We start from the raw sequence: 20,855 nt of genomic DNA, 5'->3' as shown, positions 1-20,855 counted from the left end.
TGCAGCTGCAGCCCTGCGGATGCCTCCCCCACATCTCAGGATGGAAAATGATATTGGAATGGCAAGGTTGAAATTTAATTAAGAAAGAGCGTCTACGGGCTAGGGACAGGCCAGTCTGGAACTCAAGAGACTAGGGCCCTCCTGGGACTGTGGCCGGCATATCCAGTTCATAGGTGTGCCTGGCTTGTATCTGGCACATAGTGGGCATATGGTATAGGTTTCCTGAATTAACAAAGAATGATGTGAGATTTGAGACAAATAACAAAATATTCACTCATGTGAAGCCACTAGGAAAGGTCTAATTGTTCAAAAGTTGATGTTATTAAGGGCTCTAGTCCCAGATGCCATTGTCACTAAGTTGAATAAGCTGACCACTTTTGTTGTGTGTGGTTTCTCCCCCGCTCCCCAATGACTTTCCGAATGCCTGGCATCAAAACTTATATCGAGTGCCAAGTAGAAAGGAATCCACAAAGGGGAATTCCCGGGTAGAAACCTGGCAAGTTTGGGGGCAGGGGGAGTCACGTGCTTATTTGTATTTTAGGGAAAGATTGACAAATGACTTTGAGACACAGAAGGATATACTCTGAGAGCAGGAATGAACCTGGGGAGTAAAGCAAACACCTCATTTTCCTGCTGTGGAAACTGAGGCTCTGGTGGTAAGTCCATGTTGTTCAATGTTGCTTGAAGCCTCGCAGCAAGACCAGCTGGGATAAGAGCAAAACTCTTAAATTCTTCCATTCTGGGTATATAGATGAGAGCAGTTCCTAAATGTCAGCAAGCATCAGATCTCCTAAAGGGCTGATTGAAACACTGACTGCTGGGTCCCACCCCCAGAGTTTCTGATTCAGTTGGTCTGGGTTGGGCCCGAGAACTGGCATTTCTATCAAGTCCCCAAGTGATGCGGATGCTGCTGGGGCAAAAACCACACTCTGAGAACTGCTCGGGTTAGAGCAACCAGGCCTTGTGGCCTGCGATCCTGGGTACAAGAAAGGTAGAGCCAGGTCGGATTCTGGGAAGTGGGGGTTGAAGCTTGCTCAGTGCAGTCTGAGCCGTGGTGATAAACACCACTTTATGGTCCACTGACCTCACCAAGGAACCTCCTTTCCCTACTGCTCCTCTCTCCATGGCATGGCCCAGTGACTCATACTCAACTGGTGGCTGGAGTCAAGTTTCAGGGGTTCTGAAGGTGTTACCAAGGAGTTAACCAGTTTTTACTGCACCAGACACCAGGTCCATTAAGTTGGCTTCCCCTACCCAGTGTGCACAGGCTTAACCAGTTAAGTGACAACCCGTGGCTCTCAGGGTAAGTGACTGCTGTGCTTAGAAAGAAGCTCATGCACTGCCGAGAGAACACAGTCCAACATTCTAATGTTATTATAACAAATTTTCTTATTCTAACAAATTCCAAGGAGTAATCAACATTCTTTCATGCTACTAGAATTCTGCTTCAGAAACGCGGCCCGCTGGCCAGGGCTTAGAGTCTTTATTAAAAGAGATTTTTCATTTTGTCTCAATGGGATTTGACCTCTGTTATTAGCTACCTATCATGAGAGTACAGAAACAAACTTAGACTTTTTGAGCCCAACCCTCATCTAAGCCCCCTCCTCTCTGCCTCAACTAAACAAGGATGTTCATCCAGGTGGACCACTTCCCTTTCTGAGTTATGCTTATTTGGCTAGGACTTAAAGTACAGCTCAGGCAACAAGCGTTAAACTCAAGAGTCAGGAAGCCTGGGTTTGTGTTCTGGCTTTGTCACTTGTTAGTAACTTGGATGTGAGCAGGTTCACTTAGCCCTCCACTAAGCCCTCTGTAAAATGGTGGAAATGACATCTTCCTCCTGGGATTACTGTGGAGTTAAGTGGGGTGCATGTGAAGGCCCCTGAAATGGCTTCTGCACGTAGCATCCTCTCCGACGTCCGTGTCCACCTTTCCTGCCTCTGTCTCTCACACACTTTAAAGCAGCCCAGATCCAAACAAGAGTTGGGATCAAGTGTTCACTAACCCACCCTTCCCTGTCTTGTCTATGAGGAGGTGACAGCTACTGTAGAATTTAACAGAAAGCAGGTGGATGCTGAAGACCTTAAACGCAGTGTTCACACAATCAGCCGGCTATAACAAGGACCCATTCACAAGAGTTATTTCCTAGTAACTTATGGGGGTTCCAAATATACTCAACTGAAAATAATGATTTTAAAAAAAAGGTCTGGCCAGGTGGGGTGGCTCATGCCTGTAATCCCAGCACTTTAAGAGAACAAGGGAGGAGGATCTCTTAACCAGCAGTTCAAAACCAACCTGGGCAACACAGCAAGACCTGTGTCTACAAAAAATTGTAAAAATTAGCCAGGTGTGATGGCATATGCCTGTAGTCCCAGCTTCTTGGGAGACTGAAGCAGGAGAATCACTTGGGCCCTGGAGGTTGAGGCTGCAGTGAGCACTGATCGCACCACTGCACTCCAGCCTGGGCAACAGAGTAAGACCCTGTTGAAGGAAGGAAGGGAGGAAGGAAGGGAGGAAGGGAGGGAGGGAGGGAGGAAAAGAATGAAAGAATGAAAGAATGAGAAAGAAAGAGAAGCTTTTTTGTTTTTGTTTTTGTTTTAAAAAAGGCTTTCAAAACTGGGTTTCTGGATATTTCTATCCCTCTGCAATGCAAGGAAATTTAAATAGGCAATCTCTTATCAAGACCCTACACTTCTTTTCTCCAATAATTTGTCCTTGTAATAGTCATTTGTACTAAAAATATATTTAAATACTTTTCCTTTGCTATTGTCCAAAATGTAACCTATGTCTCAGTACCACAAACTGACACAGGCTTCAAACGTTTGCAGAACACAGGTAAGAGGAAGCCATCTGCTGACCCATTCATTCTGCCAGCTCTTCCACTCCATCAGTCATCACCTCCTTCCCACACCCTCAGCTTCTCACCTCCACTTACTTTTTTTGACTTCTGTGCGTGGGTGTCTTCTAAATCCCACACAACCACCTTCTCCTCTCTCCCCATGCTCCTCCCTATTTTTCACTTGGCCATAACCAGGCCTGCTTCCCCAGGAGGAAAAAAGAAGGGAGGGAATATGGGGGGCGGTGGAGAGGCCTGGGGCCAAATGACCCCTCAAGTCCCTGCCAGCTCCAACATTCTGTAATTCTGTGATTCCTTGCCCTAACCACCTGGTTTCAGAAAAGAAAACAATTGCCTGTCATAAATCAGTCATTAACTGAAGCCACATCAAATTTACCTTCCCCCACTTTAATATAAATGTTTCTTGCTATCTTGAGTTCGGTGAATGAAGTAACTGCTCCATACTCTTTTCGGGCCCAATTTAACAGATGTTCATTTCCATGGGGGAAGTTCCTTTCTTCTGTTTCTGCTGTCAAGGAGAAGTTTGCTGATGAAAATTGGACCACAGAACCCTTAGACACCTAGAGGAAAGAGAATTGCATATTTAACATGATGCAGTCACCGGAGCTGAATCATAATTAGAGAAAACACTTCTCAAATCGAAGTGCTTGTAAATCGAACCTCTTCCCTTTGTTATACAGGCAGATTAGCATTTTTAAGCAGCGGATTGAAGAAATAATCCCAAGCCTAGTCCTCCCAGACAAAGGCAAAACTACCAATGCAGGATGTCCCTCTGAAATCTGAAAGAACCTTGTGATGATGGACTGCATTGCACATTGAGTAATCGTAAGAATTATCACTGCTATTTCCAAGAAATCTAAATTGAAGACCAATCTTACAACGAATGTATTTCAAATCAAGTGGGAAGCCTTGATGAATGTTCTCGTGGGCTTATAAAAAGCTTCAGGATCAAGACAAGTGATCCCAAAGTCCTGCTAGCAACTGATCACGACTTTCAGGTCTTCCACAGCTGCAGCATCTGCGACAGAGTCATCACAATAGGGACACAGCGAGAGTCCTGTTGGTTTATGTTCACCTCAGCACTGAGATAAAAATGGCCAAAGGTTGCCAGCCTTTCTATCACATTGCTCTATTTCATAGGAGTGAGACGAATGTTTGTAACAGTTTATTGTGTAAGACCCCCAAATTCCCATAGATAATGAAGTCAAGAGGCTGTTAAACTGATCTAATAAAACTTTCAGGATGACTTATGCAAGTACTTCCTTCTTGCTGAATGTATTTAGACCACTGCTGACCTAGCATATCATGGTATATGTGTAATTAACACATCCAAAGGAGGAAAATCATCATCTTGTTGCTGTGCTATAATCAAATTTAGTTGCTGGTGAAAATATGCATGCCATTTTTGTTGGCTAGCATTTATAAAATAACTGATTTTTTCAGTGTCAGAGTGAAACCTCAAAATGTGGGCAAGAAGGCTCACAAATTCCCAAGTCATAGAACTATAAATGTCTTGTATTAAATTTCACATGAACCATTTATTCATAACGAAAAGCATGCAGTTTCTGAAGTAAGACTAAGAAGCAAGTCGAGGGCAGGGATTTTACTAATGGTTTTTCACAGCAGCGTTTTTAACACACACAAAATTATATTTATCCAGCTACTGTGCTAGGCATTAATATTTTCTATACAATCATATAAACGTATCTTCTAAAAATGCTGGCAAAAAACAAGTACTTCACTTAATTGATTCCATGACCTACTAATGTTGCAAGCTGAAAACTAGAATCACCTGAAGAGTTTCTAGATCTCCTGATGCCCGGGCCACACAGATGGTACAGAGCTACATGTTCCACACTGCTTTTGTTTATAACTGGCATCAGGACATTCAGAAATGATCATGACTACACTTGACAGCACTGATACGTAGTAAGTGCGCAGTCAGTGGTAGCTGTGTAGAACTACACAGGGCTCTGTGGAAGCCCTGAATTAATCACTAATAAACTGGGTGTAAACCATAGCTACTCACAACAGCTACCACTGTCTGCACACTTACTACGTATCAGTGCTGTCAAGTGTAGTCATGATCATTTCTGAATGTCCTGATGCCAGTTATAAACAAAACCAGAGTGGAACATGTAGCTCTAACCTTGCTTTGACGTTGCCTGAATAAGAAAAAAATCCTAGGTCATTTTCCTGCCAAAAAAATAACCATGCCCACCTAAGCGTAACTTCTCTGAGGCTTAGCTACTCATCAACACTGAACTTCCAACAATGTTTATCTAATTTTTTGACTTTTGCACTGTAGTAAAATCTTCTTTTCGCTTGTACTAAAAAGGCATTTTTATCAAGGCTGTCACCAAAACCCACAACAGTCCAGAGGCCTTTGTCCCACTGCCAGCACAGTTCTGAATGTTTAGACGAGAAACCCTGGATGTTCTGCTTCTTGTTTCTCATTCATGTTGTGGCCATAAACTACAGCAACTGGGCTTTAAATACATTATACATAGAGTACATTTTTCAGAGTGGAAAGCGGGATGTCACACTGGTGTATTCCAGAGGCAGGAAAGCAAACAGCACAAATACAGAAGATATCAACGGCAACTCCGAATTGTGTCCTGAAGTAATTAAAGAGCGATGCCCTGATGAAGCTGGTGATGGGGCTGATTCGTGGAGGAGGAACAACTCCCTCTGCTCCCTCCAGGCATCGTCGTCCTCACGGCCAGCAGCAATAAGCTTCATACACTCAAGGCTGAGGAATTTGGAACTGGAGTTAACTGCCACTCCTCAGGCACATTCCAATAAGAAGAAAGCAAAGCTGCAGTGAGGTGTCCCCGACTGCAGGTCAGTGGAAATTTTCAGCTTCAGCAAGGAGTGAGCTAGCACTCTCCTCCTGACTGCCAGCTCTCCTGAACCTGACAAGGCTAGAGCTGAGTTTTAGAAGGTGTTGTTTTAGAAGGTATTGTTCAGATGTTATTTCCATCTGATCTACGGAACTGTGAGGCAGGCTACCGTGACCTCTACAGCAGAAAAGCGGAAACCTCAGAGAGTCTAATGGCCTACCCAAGGCCAGAAAGTCAGCACCGGGCCCAGACCAGAACTTAAGACTTCTGACTCCTGGTCACAGCTGGCCTCTGCTTGCACCCTTCCAGAAAGAAGACCTCACTAGCTCCCAAGACAGCAGATTTCTGTTCTGTCAGATTCACTTTTAATACAGTAGTCTGAGCCATGCCTACCAGAACAAAGAATTCCTTCGTCTTTCTTCCATGAGACAAGACTTCAGGTTGCTTGTCCAGTACAACAACCCCAGCTTCTTCAACTCTGCCCCAGACACCCTGGTTGTCAGAGCGTCAACAGGATAGTCTCTGAAAGATGGTGTCGGGACAAGATTCAAGGTCTCCAAGTATGGTCTGAGAAGCATACTGTGATGGTTCACTTTATGTGTCAACTTGACTGGGCCACAGGTGCCCAGATATTTGGCCAAACATTATTCTGGGTATTTTGGTGAGGATGCATTTGGATGAGATTTAAATGTTAGTACATTGAGTAGGGCAGATTTCTCTCCCTGATGTGTATGGGCTCATCCAATCAGTTGAAGGCCTGAATAGAACAAAAAGCTGACCCTCTCACAAGTAAGAATTCTACCTGATGGCTTTCAAACTGGAACATCAGCTCTTCCCGGTGCTACAGCGGCCTGCAGGCCTTCGAACTGGAACTGGGGAATTGGCTCTGCAGATTTTGGACTTGTTAGCCTCCATAATTGCATGAGACAATTCCTATAATAAATCTCTTTCTCTATATATATGAACACTGCATGAAGCATCCGCATTAGCTTTGGCATCAGCTGAACCCTGCTATGATCTCATATTTACTAATTGATATGGTTTGCATATTTGTCCCCACCTAAATCTCATGTTGAATGGTAACCCCCAACATTTCACATGGGGCCTGGTGGGAGGTGTTTGGATCATGCAGGCAGATCCCTCATGAATGGCTTGGGCCATCCCCTTGGTAATAAGTGAACTCTCGTTTTGAGTTCACGTGAGATCTGCTCATTTAAAAGTGTGTGGCACCTCCTCCGACACACATTCTCTCTCTTGCTCCTGCTTTTGTCATGTGTAAGTTGCCTGCACCTGCTTCATCTTCCTCCATAAGTAAAAGCATCCTGAGGTCTCCCCAGAAGCAGATGTTGATGCTATGCTTCCTGTACAGCTTGCAGAACCATGAGCCAATTAAACCTCTTTTCTTATAAATTGCCCAGTCTCAAGTATTTAGTTTTAGCAATGCAAGAACAGCCTAATACACTAATATATGCTTTAAACATAGAGCCAACAAAGATTTATGGAGTGCCTGCCTACTCCATTGTTCTCCACGCTGGAGACACAGTGGAGAACATGACAGACAAAATTCCCTGCCTTTATGGAGATTAAAGTCTAATAAGACAGCCAGAGGAGCAAAATAAAGTCACTGAGAAGTTAAAGACCTAAAGGAGACGAAAGAACAAACCACACAAACATCAGGGCAAGAAGCATTCACAGTTGAGACGCAGCAAGTGTAAGGTCTGACATGGTGAAGGAAGACCAAGGAGGTCAGTGTGGCTGGACACAAGGCTGAGGGGAGGCTGGTAGGACACAGGGCTGAGGGGAGGTTGGTAGGACACAGGTCCCAGAGGAGACCAGTAGGCCCAACAGGACCTTGTAGACTGTTGTAAGGACTATTGAAACATCTACCAAATGTTTTCACAGGATGGCTCTGGCTGCTATGTTGAGTCTAAGGGGAGACAAAAAGCAGAAGATCATTAGTAGACTTCCGGGATAATTCAGGTGAGAAACAGTGGTCACTCACACCAAGAAGGATGGTAGAGATGACGGTACCTAACCCCCAGGTCTTTTCACCAGTTTGAGGCTTTTCTATCGTACCCTCACACCCATAATTCTCCCAAAATAAATGCAAAGTCTTATAATTATTCTTTAGACCCATATTTCAAGTCTGAAGAGACCACGTAAAAATCCTTATTTTATTAGCTATAAATAACTAAATTTTATAGCACACCTTCTGCACTTTCATCTAAATCCCTGAGAAGTTGACCAAGACAAGGCTGAAGTCTGTGACTCATACGTACACTCCCACACTAACCTGAGCCATTAGCAGTCCTTGCTGGGGTTCCAGGTTGTTCAACCAGCTACGAAGGAACCTCACAGAACCTTCCTCATCTTTGTAAGGGCATCATGCTACAACCTGCCAAGAACTCTGCTGTATTAGTCCATTCTCGCACTGCTATAAAAAAATACCTGGGACTGGGTAATTTACAAAGAAAAGAGGTTTAATTGGCTCATGGTTCCACAGGCTGTACAGGAAACATGGCTGGGGAGGCCTCAGGAAACTTACAATCATGGTGGAAGGTGAAGAGGAAGCAGGCATGACTTACATGGCAGGAGCAGGAGGAAGAGAGGGAGTGGGTAGGTGCTACATACTTTTAAATAACCAGATCTCACGGTAACTCACTCACTATCACGAGAACAGCACAAAAGAGGAAACCCTCCCACCCCCATGATCTAATCACCTCCTACTACCAGGCCCCACCTCCAACACTGGGGATAACAATTTACTTTATTTTCTTTATTCTTTCTTGAGATGGAGTCTTGCTCTTGTCACCCAGGCTGAAGTGCAATGGCGTGATCTCGGCTCACTGCAACCTCCACCTCCCAGGTTCAAGAGATTATCCTGCCTCAGCCTCCCGAGTAGCTGGGATTACAGGCGTATGCCACCACATCTGGCTAATTTTTGTATTATTAGTAAAGACGGGTTTCACCATGTTGGCAAGGCTGGTCTCAAACTCCTGCCTCAGGTGATCCACCCACCTCGGCCTCCCAAAGTGCTGGGATTACAGGCGTGAGCCACCACACCCAGCTGGGATTACAATTTTTTTTTCTTTTTTAGATGGAGTCTCGCTCTGTCGCCCAGGCTGGAATGCAATGGCATGATCTTGGCTCACTGCAACCTCCACCTCACAGGTTCAATTGATTCTTCTGCCTCAGCCTCCCGAGTAGCTGAGATTACAGGCGTCCACCACCAGGACCGGCTAATTTTTGTATTTTTAGTAGAGACAGGGTTTCACCAGGTTGTCCAGGCTGGTCTCAAACTCCTGACCTCAGGTGATCCACCTGCCTCGGCCTTCCAAAGTGCTGGGATTATAGGCCTGAGCCACCATGCCCGGCCACAGGATTACTATTTAACATGAGATTTGGGCAGGGACATAGACCCAAATCATATCATTTGCTGAAATGAAGACAAGATATTTCCAGGTCATTCCTCTAGTCTACCAGTCCATGCTCCAGACACTGCATTAATTTTCATGGTGTAGCACCCTTATCAGAGTCTGGCTTGTAGAAGAATGTAGGATATAAAGAGAATAGCAAAACACATAAGAAATGTAGGGAAAATAGTTTTATCTAATATGAGAAAGGGTTGCAATCATCATTGCAAGGAAAATAACTGCAAGAGTGTATAGGAGAAAAACAATCTATTTTTCTCTGTGCTCACACCACTCTCAATAGTTTACTTCTGACATCGGATGTCTGGGTGTTTTTCCCACACCAATCAATTCTCCAACTCAGAACACCAATTGATGCTGTGTATTTCGATGTAATTCTGATACCATCTACCTGGAGATAGGTCAGACCGCACAGATTAAGGGCTCAGTCCCACAAGACTGCCCCTCTTCAGATGCTTCTGACATTCGGGCTATAAATCATAGGTTCCCATGACCCTGAGGTTCAATTATTTTCTAGAATGGCTCACAGAACTCAAGGAAATACTTTTAAGTTTATTCATTTATGATAAAGGACACAAACTCAGGAATAGCAGCCAGATGGAAGAGATGCATAGGGCAAGGTATGGGGAAGGGGTGAAGAGCTTCTGTGCCCTCTCGGAGAGTGCCACTCTCCCACGCCCCGGCACCTCCACATGCTCACCAACCAGCAGCTCTCCAAACCCTACCCCACAGATCAGGGATTTCTGGGGAGCCTTCATTCCACAGGCATGACTGATAAAACTGTTGGCCATGGATGATTAAGTCAATCTCCAGCCCTTCTCCCCTCCTTCAGAAGGGTGGGCTGAAAGTTCCAACCTCTAATCACATGGTTGGTTCCCTTGGCAACCAGCCCCCATCCAGAGGCTATCCAGGAGCCCCAGCCACCAGTCATCTCACCAGCATACAAAAAGGTACTTAGCACTTCAGAGATGATGAGGGTTGGAGGAGCTATGTGCCAGAGGAGGAGACTATTTATTCCATGCCCCATCTTCCACCTTATCCCTGGAGGCTTGCCACAACAGTGTCCCATTTCGGGTCCTTATAATCTCAACCGAACTGTTGCAATAACTTCCTACCCTCCCAGCCGCTATTCCTGTTCCTTCTACCCCTCCTCCACACTGTCACCTGGGTAATCCTTCTAAAAAGTAAACACATGATAAAGTGGAATGGCACCTAAGCATCTTAACATGGCGCATGACTGAAGTGCCTCTGCCCACCCTCATCTCACGCCACTCTCCCACATACCCAAGAACTACTGACAGTTGTAGAACACGTCATGCTGCCACACACTCCTGGGTCTTTTTACACCCTGCACCCTGCCTGAACCCCTCTATCCTACATTGCGCCCATGGCAAACCGTTCTGTGTCCAGGAGTATCACCTGCTCTGTGAAGCCTCCCAGGCTCCCTACTCTCCTCACAACGAGCTGCCCACAAGTGACTTGTACAGACCTTTAGTCCATCCCTCTCTCACATGGACTGCAACTATTTGTCAGCATACCTGCCACCCTCATTTGACAAAGAGCAACACCTCGAGGGCCAAGAAAAAACCTTGTTCATTCTGAATCCCTTGGGCCTGGCATAGTGCTGGGCAGGAAGCAAGGACCCAATAATTGCTTGTTGAATGAAAGCTCAATGTTGTTACCTATAGGAAAGGATACACCATAATTTATTCATTCCCATTACCCAAACTCATTGCTTCCCTTACTGCCCAGGAAATGAGCTTTTGGCCAAGCTTTAAAGCTAATGATTTGATTTTTCACCTAATAACTCCACCTAAAAACCAATTATTAAAGCATATTTAGTAATTCTATGTCTTCCCCACAACCCAATGAACTTTCCTCCTGCTTGCTAATTAAAACCCAATCCTCTAACATTCCCTGACATGACAAATGTCTTCCTGTGGGAATGAGCAGAGCACTGGGCTCCAAGGGTCCCAATCCCTAGTAAAGGTTTGTTGAAGGGGAACCGTGGAGCACTTTCCAGTCTAACAAATCCTGGGATGCTGAGATGCACCCTGGACTCTCCTGAATGCTCCTCCCTACTTGAACCATGCACAACATTTGTATTTGAAATTCAGGTTATCCTACCAGACTTTTTTAAAGAGCAGAACATTACTCTATCTGCCAATTGCTGGGAGTTTTATTACAAGAACTTACGGCTAGGCAACCACAGCCAAGTTTATTATTTTTTCTGGATCAGGTTCAACAACCTCATCCAAAACTACATGAAAAAAGCCAAGCCAAAGAGGCAACCAGCCCTTTGTTTCCACACCTGTCTTTAAGCTTTAACTCTTAAAGTCCTCAGCGGATCCACGGAAGCCTCAAGGTTGATCTCCCAAGCCTGAGTGAAGTGCACAAGTCCCAGCTAATGGGCACAGACACCATTTTCCTGGCACTGAGGTTCTTTGCTTTAGCACTTAGCACATCTGCTGACTCACTGCCTGGCAGGTTGCATTGCAGCCTCTCTCTGGGCCTCCCCGACATTGGTTTAGTCTTCAGTGGTGAGGAGAGGAACTTGCTGTGGATGGTGCCACACTGCCCTATCCCCATCCTCCTGCCTCCTTGACCCCTACCCCAAAAAGAATGCTCCCAGATGAAGTCTTGAGGAAACTTCAGGCCACCCTAGATCAAAAGTAGATATTAAGTCTCATCTTAAGTTTCACCTCAACCTCCTTCAAGTCTATTCAAATGTTACCTTCTCAATGGGCCCATTTAAATTTACAACCCCACCACCCAGCCCCTCTAGGAATTCTGATTCTCCCAAACCCACTTTACATGTTACTTCTACAGTACTTGTCACCTTCTAAAATGCCATATAATATGCTTATTGCCCAACTCCTTCCACTAGAAAGTTCCTTCAGAGGCTGGGATCTTAGTGTGCATTGTCCATGGGTATATCCCAAGTGTTGGGTACAAAAAAGATACTTGTTAAGTATTTGTTTGATAAATAAAATAAATCTTGATGTCCAATTAACTGGCAGTGCCTGCCTAAGGTTCTGTGCCGAGAAGGATTCTGAGGTCATATTCAGCAGCAGTGGAGAAATGGGAACAAGTGCCATGAGCAACCACGTGTCTGCCAGGGGGTTAGCGAAAGCATCATTGCTCCACAGCTGTGTTATCCAATGTAGTGTCCACTGGCCACATGGCACCATCAAGTACCTGAACCTGAAATGTTGCTAGTTAAACTGACCTGTGTTATAAATGTAAAATGCATACCACTTAGCACAAGAAAAAAGTGAACTATCTCATTAATTTTCATTGATTGATTACATGTTTAAGTGATATTATTTTGGATCTACTGGGTTAAACAAAGTGTCATTAATATTAATTTTACTTATTTTTTTTTTTTTTGAGACGGAGTTTCGTTCATCACCCTGGCTGGAGTGCAGTGGCGCAATCTCAGCTCACTGCGATCTCTGCCTCCCGGGTTCAAGCGATTCTCCTGCCTCAGCCTCCCGAGTAGCTGGGATTACAGGCACCTGCCACCATGCCCGGCTAATTTTTTGTATTTTTAGTAGAGATGGGGTTTCACCATGTTAGGCAGCCTGGTCTCGAACTCCTGACCTCAGGTGATCTGCCCACCTCGGCCTCCCAAAGTGCTGGGATTACAGGCATAAGGAACCATGCCCAGCCTTCTTTTACTTTTTAAATGCACCAATAGAAGACTTAAAATTACATATATTGTTCACATTATATTTCTATTGGACAGTGCTTCTCTAGAGCCTCCTCCAATATGACCCTAAGAAAGGAACATGTTTATGAACTGATCATGTCCATCCATCCATCTGCTTCTTGGTCTGGTCTCAACATAAATCAATCTCAAGAAAACATCTCAAGCCCAACGCTTCCCAAAGTGTGATCCTCAGACAGAAGTACATTAAAATGCAGACTCCAGGGTGGTGGGAGGTAGGAATGTAGGAAACTACATTATAATCCTCCCTCTACCACTCATGATTCTGACGCATACTTGAGGAACATTGTTCTAGGCCATAGATATGAATATTATGTAAACTTCAATAACCTTTATAAAGCTCGAATGAGACTGTTTGAAGAACAAGCAAGAATCTCTCCTCTGCACTGATGATAAAAAGCCAAGAGGGAGAGTGTAAAGCCAAGTCATGGATGGAGTCATCTCCTTGCACATCTCAAAAGGAAGAAATGGGCCTTGTGAAATAAGAGAAACCATAGCTCCCCAATGATAATGAAAAAGCCTATTGAGATCTCAGAGGAAATCTGTTCCAGGAATCTCAAACGCACGCGTACACACACACACACACACATCCCCTACAACTCAGCTGTGGTCTACTTGGAACTTGAGTTATCAGCTGGGTGAGTGCCTGCTATTCAGGTTACAGGCCCTTGGGGCTGCTCTAACTCACACATCCAACTGCACACATGTCCGTGACTTTGGCATTGGTGGAAGTTCAACACTTACACAATGAAAATAGACTCCTCCCCCTCTTCTCTCCTGCCCTACTCCCAGCTTTCAGTATTCCTCTTCCCTTTTCCTGACTCCTGCACAAACAAATCTCTTTTTGGAGTTGCCTGCTTAGGAAAATAGAAAGAGCAAAACAAGGAAAACAAAGAAAGCAAAGAAAAACATACTGATATTTCAGAAACACCTGCCATGCCAAGAACTTGCTGGCTCAATTCCGGGGGAAAAGACACATGGTAAAGGAGAATAGGTATTCCTCAAGAATCTCAGTTTAGGTTTAAGTGGGATCTACAGATTGGCCCTAGAACTCATCACAGCCCCCATACAGAAAGGCATTACGAAGATTATGCTTTTATGTATTTTGGACACACAAAAAAACATACTGGAACAGTATTGAAATATTTACCTTCCAAATGAAGACTGAACCCAGCATTCTAAAAGAGGAAAATCACACGTTCTCTCTACCCAATTCCTGGGAGGACCCCACTTGCCTATTTCCTCTGAAGCCATGTGATGTGAAATGCAATCTGAAACATGTTTTCTATTAACATATATCATGACTCAATGCCTTTTAAAAAAGCTTCGTTTCAAAGAAATAATAATTTCCATGCCTGTGAACCTAGGTTCATAATTTGCAAAACTACATATTCATGAGCCATGTGACGACAGTATCTGCCAATCATGCATTCATGAAACACAAATCCATGCAGCCATTTAAAAATTCTTGGGTGATTTTATTTAGTACCCCAAACCAGATTACTTTCTTCCAATAAAATGACTTAAAACATATTTGACTATTACTTTTTCTCAAAACATTCATGATGATCATCCTGTTCTTAATTTTTGCTGAAATATTTAAAAAAACCTAAATGACTGAAACCGCCCCATGTTCTTAACACCCTGCATGTTTACACACGTCCAAGAGGAAAGTTCTGAGATGCTGCCCTCCAAACACAAACATGCACAAACTTGAACATGAGCCAGTACAAAAGCAATACTCTCATCTCCCATGGAAACGTTATCAGAACAACAGTACATGTGAGTGTGTATATACACAAAGAGAAGCAAAAGATGTCATTCCATCTGAAAAACAAACTAAGACCCCACAAGTTACCAAACTGATGAAGCACAAGCTGCTTTCTAATATAGTTTTCCAAAGTAGAATCCCAAGGCCACACAGGAATCCTGTCCAGCTTTACAAAAAATTCTTCAGACTCCTAACTTTACCCTTCCTCATCTGCCAATGTTAGCCTGATGGAAGAGCTTACCCCCAAATTCAAAGTGCATTTCAATCTAAATGATGTTTTTCAGGAAAAAAATAAAATGTTGGTATCATTACTATTACTTGCCATATTCCTTTATCTCATTTTGTCCTCCAAATGTGCTCCTGGAGAACCCCACAGGAGGGAAGACTCTTTTTTTCTTCTAAGTTACATCCAATCTGCCAAGTCAAGTTCAAGAGCAAAAACTGATTTTTACAAATGCCTGGCTCCAAATATGTTCCTAGAATTCTCTTTGTAGAGTTTTTCTTCATCAAGGCTGATAATCTCAATTCCATTTTACAGAGAAGGAAATTGAAGCTCACAGAAGCCAAAGGATCTACCCAAGGCACACAGCTGGCAGACAACAGGGTTGACAATAGAACCAAAGACCTGGTTTCTCACTCTAGAGCTCTCTCTATTCCATCGCTGTGGAAGAGTCAGCTAACAGGCTCAGAAATCAGTAGTGCAGGGTAGACACGCACTTCCCTCAGCCTCATGTTAATAAAACACTAGGAAATATGATATTAATCACAAAAGCTCAGGCTGCACACTTCCTAAGTGCATGTCACATGGATTCTGAATCCTCATATCTGATGGAAAAAACTGGGGCTCTGAGCAATTAGATAAAGTGCCAGATTACACACCTTTAGCAAGAAATGAGTGCAGATTCAAACTGTCTGCTGGACTCTAAAAATGATGCTCTTTCCACTGGGGGAAGGTGGACACTCTGCCTGGAAAGGTCATCTCCCGTTGGTGAGGGAACTGACTGGCTCACAGGTCAGCAAAGACCTGGGTGTCTTAGGGCAAGCTTTCTACCAAGGCTGGGTAGGCAAATACAGAGGAACACTCACCAGGCTTAGAGGAGAGTGAAAAGGAAAAGCAGTGAGGCAAAGCAGGGGGCTCCCACCCTTCACCGCCACTTGCAGAGATTCTCCTGGTGGGTTATTTCCCTCTCTGTCCCCTCTTCCCCAGCAATCTCAGGAGCTGTGCTGGTCAGAGTGGAGAGGAACGGAATGGAAGGGACAGATAGAAATAGGAATGCAACAGTTAAAGAAACGAAATAATTACTTGGCTAGAAATCAAGTTAGAGTAAACAACAACAAATTGCTCAAGGATCTTAAAAATTTCTGTGATGGTCAGTTTTATATGTCAACGTGTCTAGGCCATCTTCCCCAGCTATACAATCAAACACTCATCTACACGTTGCTGTGAGGGTATTTTGTAGATGCAATTAAACTCCATAATCAGGTGGCACTAAGGAAGGGAGATTGTATCAGATAATCTGGGTGGGCCTGATTCAATCCATTGAAAGCCATCAAGAGCACACCCAAGGCTTCCCTGAGGAAGAAAAAATTCCACCTGTGGACAGCGGCTTCTGCTCATGCCTGAGTTACCCTTCCTGAAGGCCTCCCTACAGACTTTGATTGCCCTGCCTGTCCCCACAATAGCATATGCCAATTCTTTGTAATAAATCTCTTCATATATGTCCCCGACTGGTTCTGTTTCTCTAGATAAATGCTGACTGATAGCTCCTGGGAATGGCTGGTGCAAGCCCTAGGAGAAATAGAGCCGCATATTCTGGCCCAGGAACCACAGACCTAACAACAGTTTGGGAAAAAAGGTTCTAAAGGGGATTTCCTTGGAGGGCAAGAATGGAGGTGAGGCCTCTAGCCCAAAATAACTGTGGTTGGAGCCTCCTTTGAGCTTCCTAAAATTAGCTCTGAAGCAAAGGCAGAGCCCTCTTAAGCAGGCCACACCCATTTTGCAGTCTACATTGAAGTCTCTGAAGATGATCAAGGTGGTCTCCTAGGTCAAAGCAAAGAAGGTTGAACTGAACATATTTAGCATCAATTAACAAATGGTCCCCACAGGGTTCAGGACAGATGTAGATATTAGGGCATCCTGGTGGAGCTGATCCAGAAACACTCCAACTGAGACCCCAGAAGGAAAGTGCTCTTGGGAAAGGGGTCAAGAAACAGTTTTAAAATCCTTATCCAAGTGAAATACTGATATGATCTAGATCCCAGTACTGAAATAAGTCATGCATAAAACACTTTGCTGAAACAAGAGGTTTGCTCACCTGATGCGATGCCCTGATTTGGCTCTATGGGTTCAATTCTGAAGCCCTGTTCTTGGGACAGTCATGAGTGGCTCCAGACTGGAGGCCAGAGTTAGAGATAAAATCATAGTCATGCCCTCGAGTCAGCAGTGTGACTGTTCCCAATGAGGTCCCCATTTACCATTCTGGAAAGTATTATTATTATTATTATTATTGCTAACATTTACTGAGTACTTACTAAGCACTGTCCCTGGGTTAGAGCCCCCACTTACTAGCTATGGGACCAGGTACATGTTAACCTCTTTGTCTCAGTTTCCTCATCTTAAAACAAAAACAACAAAAGCACCTACTTCACAGGCTTATTATGAAGACTAAGGTCATACATGTAAGTACTCAGAAGAGTACCTCACACATGGCACACACTAGAAGTGCTTGTTAAACATACACATATGTGTATGTATCCTCACATCGGGCCATGAGATTTGTCTGACAGATGCTGAGGTTGACAGGCCACGAGTCATTCCTCACTATGGCAGGACCATAGCTTTCTTATACAAACTGCAAGAAAAGGATATAAAAACCCTGTTTTGATGGATTGGGGCAGGCTTGGCTCCAAACAGCAGCTCTGAACATCACCCTGCCATCTGTATCACCCAGAACCAACAGAATCTCAAGAACAGGCTCTCCATGATAAAGATGGAAAGGCCAGAAATCAAATGGACTGTGAGACTTTTGCTAGAGGTGGCAGATGGATGACCCCCTGACTTCCAGGTATACACTGTGTCATTCACCACCTCAGTGAGACAAGGCAGAGGCAAACCAATGGTGACTCCCTAGCACAGTGGCACTAAGGACCCACAGTTGCAACAAAGACCCTGGGCCATCTAAGGATACAGTATTAGGAACAAAAGGCAAAAGCAGATCTTGAGAAAAGCAAAGTCTATCCTAGACAGAGAAATTAGAAGGCTAAAGGGACTCTTTCCTCCCCTGCAGAAATCAGAAGTAGCTTCCAAGCTAGAGTTAGATAATGTGGACTCGAGGTGCAAGAACAAAATTGCCTCAAATAAACCCAACAACCTGTGTCCAGGAAGGAGTTGGACCATCCTGGAGTTGCTTTCTGAGATGGGGAGTGTGGGCCACCTGTGGAGAACCCTTACCAAGGGCATCACTGTCTATAATTTGTGAGAGGAACAAGGCACAGCCACAGCCGTCAAGTCAGCCTCCCAGAGTCTCCTGGTAGACAGTTGGGTTTTTTTTCCCCTCCTATTACATGGAAATAAAATATTCTGCAACCTCCCTTAACAAAACAGTCACTTTTTCTACCAAACAGCTCTCTGGAGGCTGGCCACCACATCAACAAAGGGCACCAGAGATGTGACATTTGATACAATTGCCCAACACTTGGGAAGGGCAGATGCATCCGATTACCAGATTAGCCTTAGACAATAAAGCCTTAAAAGACATCATGGGACTCCACACGAAGAAACACCAACCTTGCCTCCTCAGTGAAAGTGAGTTTATTTGACCTCAATTTGTTGAATGAAAGCAAAGCCTTCACAGGGCTGCGACCTATGCCTGCACACAGACATGACACAAGTCCAGCCAGAGCCAGGAAAAGTCTACACTTGCGTGAACCCTCCTGGACAGTATGTCTTCCTCAGGAAAAATACACCCAGGCAAATCTCCCAGGGGCCACAGGCCATTCACTCACTCACAACATTCACCAGCCTTAACCTAGCAAGTTAGAATAAATCCCAGGGAGTCTTTCAAAAACCCCTTCTGGACCAGGTTTACCAGTTGAAACTGGGCTCCTTCCAATGTTCTAATTGCCATAGTGACATTTAGGAAGAGCTCAATGGCCACAATAGGGCCAAAAACTCCTATTCCTAGGAAACAGGAATGAGTTGTTTGAACTAGGGTAGTTGACTGACCCTAGTTCATGAGAGGATCAAGACCCATATAATTAAGGCTCTTAAGGACAAGCCACAAAACCAACAGATGAGCAGACTCTGGAATAAAAATGCGTGGTACACAACCACTTGGAATATCCCACAGGACACAATGAGTCATTCCACAAGAGACATTTAAAAAAAGAAGAAGAACCACCAGCAATCTTGAAACATTTAGTTATTTAATCTGCCTTCAAGAGAGAATTTATTTGGGGAAAGACCTCACTGCAAAACACAAACTGGTATATCCGGGTCCCTGGAATACAGGAGTAATGCTTCTGGCCGAGCCAAGAGCTGTGTTTGTGTCTGCAACCTTGACCCATTTGCCACATGCTGTTCTCCAGAGCCAGACTCATGCAGGAAGCTGCCTTGATTGCATTTGGAAGAAGAGAATTCTCATTTTCTCCAATTTCTACTATTCTCAGCTTCTCCAATTTTCACTATTATTTAGTGTAATAGTACTTAGCACACTAAAGTGCAACTCCCAATTTTTCAACCAGCTCTCCCACATAATGGGAAGCTCCCTGAGGACAGGCAATTCATCCCAGTTTTCCCTAGATCCTCCACAGCTAGCACAGTTCACAGTCAGGCACTAAAAACTGTGTGTTGGATGAATGAACAAGTACATACATAAACCATCATACCCGGTATGCTAATTCTGTGTTTTTTTCTAAACATGGGGGTGGGGGAACTGCCAAAGAAGGGAAAGAAGGAAATTAGCAAAGAAAAAAATTATTTCCAGATTTTTTAATGTAACACAATAGAATACAGAATTTTTTTTAAAAAAAAGTTCCCATCTCCACAGGCAAACTTGAATGTCTGAGTTATTCTTAGGGCATTTTTGGACAGACACTACAACCCTCAGTTACACATCACTCGGCTTCATGAAAAGGTAACAGCTGGACACGCACGGTGGTATGGGCTGTGCATGTCCCTTCCTAGTGCTCCAATGAGCACACATCTGGGGCTATTTAGCAACTGATTGGAAATTTAGCCTTCTGATTTCCAGTTAAATACTAGGCACAGGAAAACAAATAGCACTTGTTTTTCACTGAGTCTTGTCAGTCATCCAAACTTCGGTGCAGACCAGAGAACTGCCTGTGGTTTGGTGGCAGAGGCCCAAAATATTTGGACTCTTTTTTTTTTTTTAATGCCTCTAGTTTAAGTAAAAGGAATAAACTAGATGTTGGCAGCTCCAGCTTCTTCACCCATCCCTCCCTACTTCTTGAAAATACAAAACTGGTTTTAAATTTATTAATTTATATTTTTCATTAGGATTAAGTTTTGATTTGTTTTTAACCCAAAGCTAATAGTATAGAGTTTAGTTTCTGTCATTTATTGCAACTGCCCTGCCTTGATATTTACTTGGATTTGCTGAATAGGCAAAGCTCAATTTGCCAGTTTCTGTTCCAAATTAAATTGGGATATAATATCTAGCAGTCGTACTATCAAAGAATCACAGAGTTTAAAAGCTGGGAGGAACTTTAGAGATGAGCTAGTACAATCCCCTCATTTTAGAAATGAGGAAACAAGGCCTGAGAGTAGTTAAGCGATTTTTTTCCCGATGATGTATAACTAGTTAGTGGCAGAGCCAAGACTAGTACTCAGGACTCCTAACACCCAGGCCAGGGTGTTAACTGGAAACAAAAACCTGAATTACCTCCGAGTAGAGCTGCCCGATAAAGTACAGGACACCCAGTTAAAGTTGAATTTCAGGTAAACAATGAATACTTTTTTAGTATATGTTATGTCCCAAATACTGCACGGGCACACTAACAAAATGATTTGTTATTTATCTGAAACTCAACTTTAATTGAGGATTAATTTAATTTAATCCTCTATTTTTATATGCCAGCTCCAGCAATTGTACCTCAAAGACCAAAATCCCTTCTATGCCCCATCCCCCACTCAAACATACACACATTCATATACATTTGCTCTCTGATTTTAATGATAAATGGCTAGAAAAAAACAGATCACAGC

The 20,855-nt window shown here is 43.8% G+C and overlaps 1 protein-coding gene across 10 annotated transcripts in view; it reads right to left on the bottom strand.

Annotated features, from left to right (window-relative positions):
• Nucleotides 1-20,855, bottom strand: part of TGFBR3 (transforming growth factor beta receptor 3) — a 202,647-nt gene that overhangs the window by 49,115 nt on the left and 132,677 nt on the right. For all 10 annotated transcript variants that reach the window (XM_063723499.1, NM_001159786.1, XM_063723498.1 and 7 more), the window contains 1 exon segment: nucleotides 3,231-3,414. In XM_063723499.1, the coding sequence (XP_063579569.1) occupies nucleotides 3,231-3,414 (184 nt within the window).

This window comes from Pongo abelii, chromosome 1 (genome assembly GCF_028885655.2).
Source record: "Pongo abelii isolate AG06213 chromosome 1, NHGRI_mPonAbe1-v2.0_pri, whole genome shotgun sequence".
In the NCBI taxonomy this organism is placed as follows: Eukaryota; Metazoa; Chordata; class Mammalia; order Primates; family Hominidae; genus Pongo; species Pongo abelii.
The sequence above is the reverse complement of the archived record's forward strand: the minus strand, read 5'-3'. Positions and strand labels throughout refer to the sequence as shown.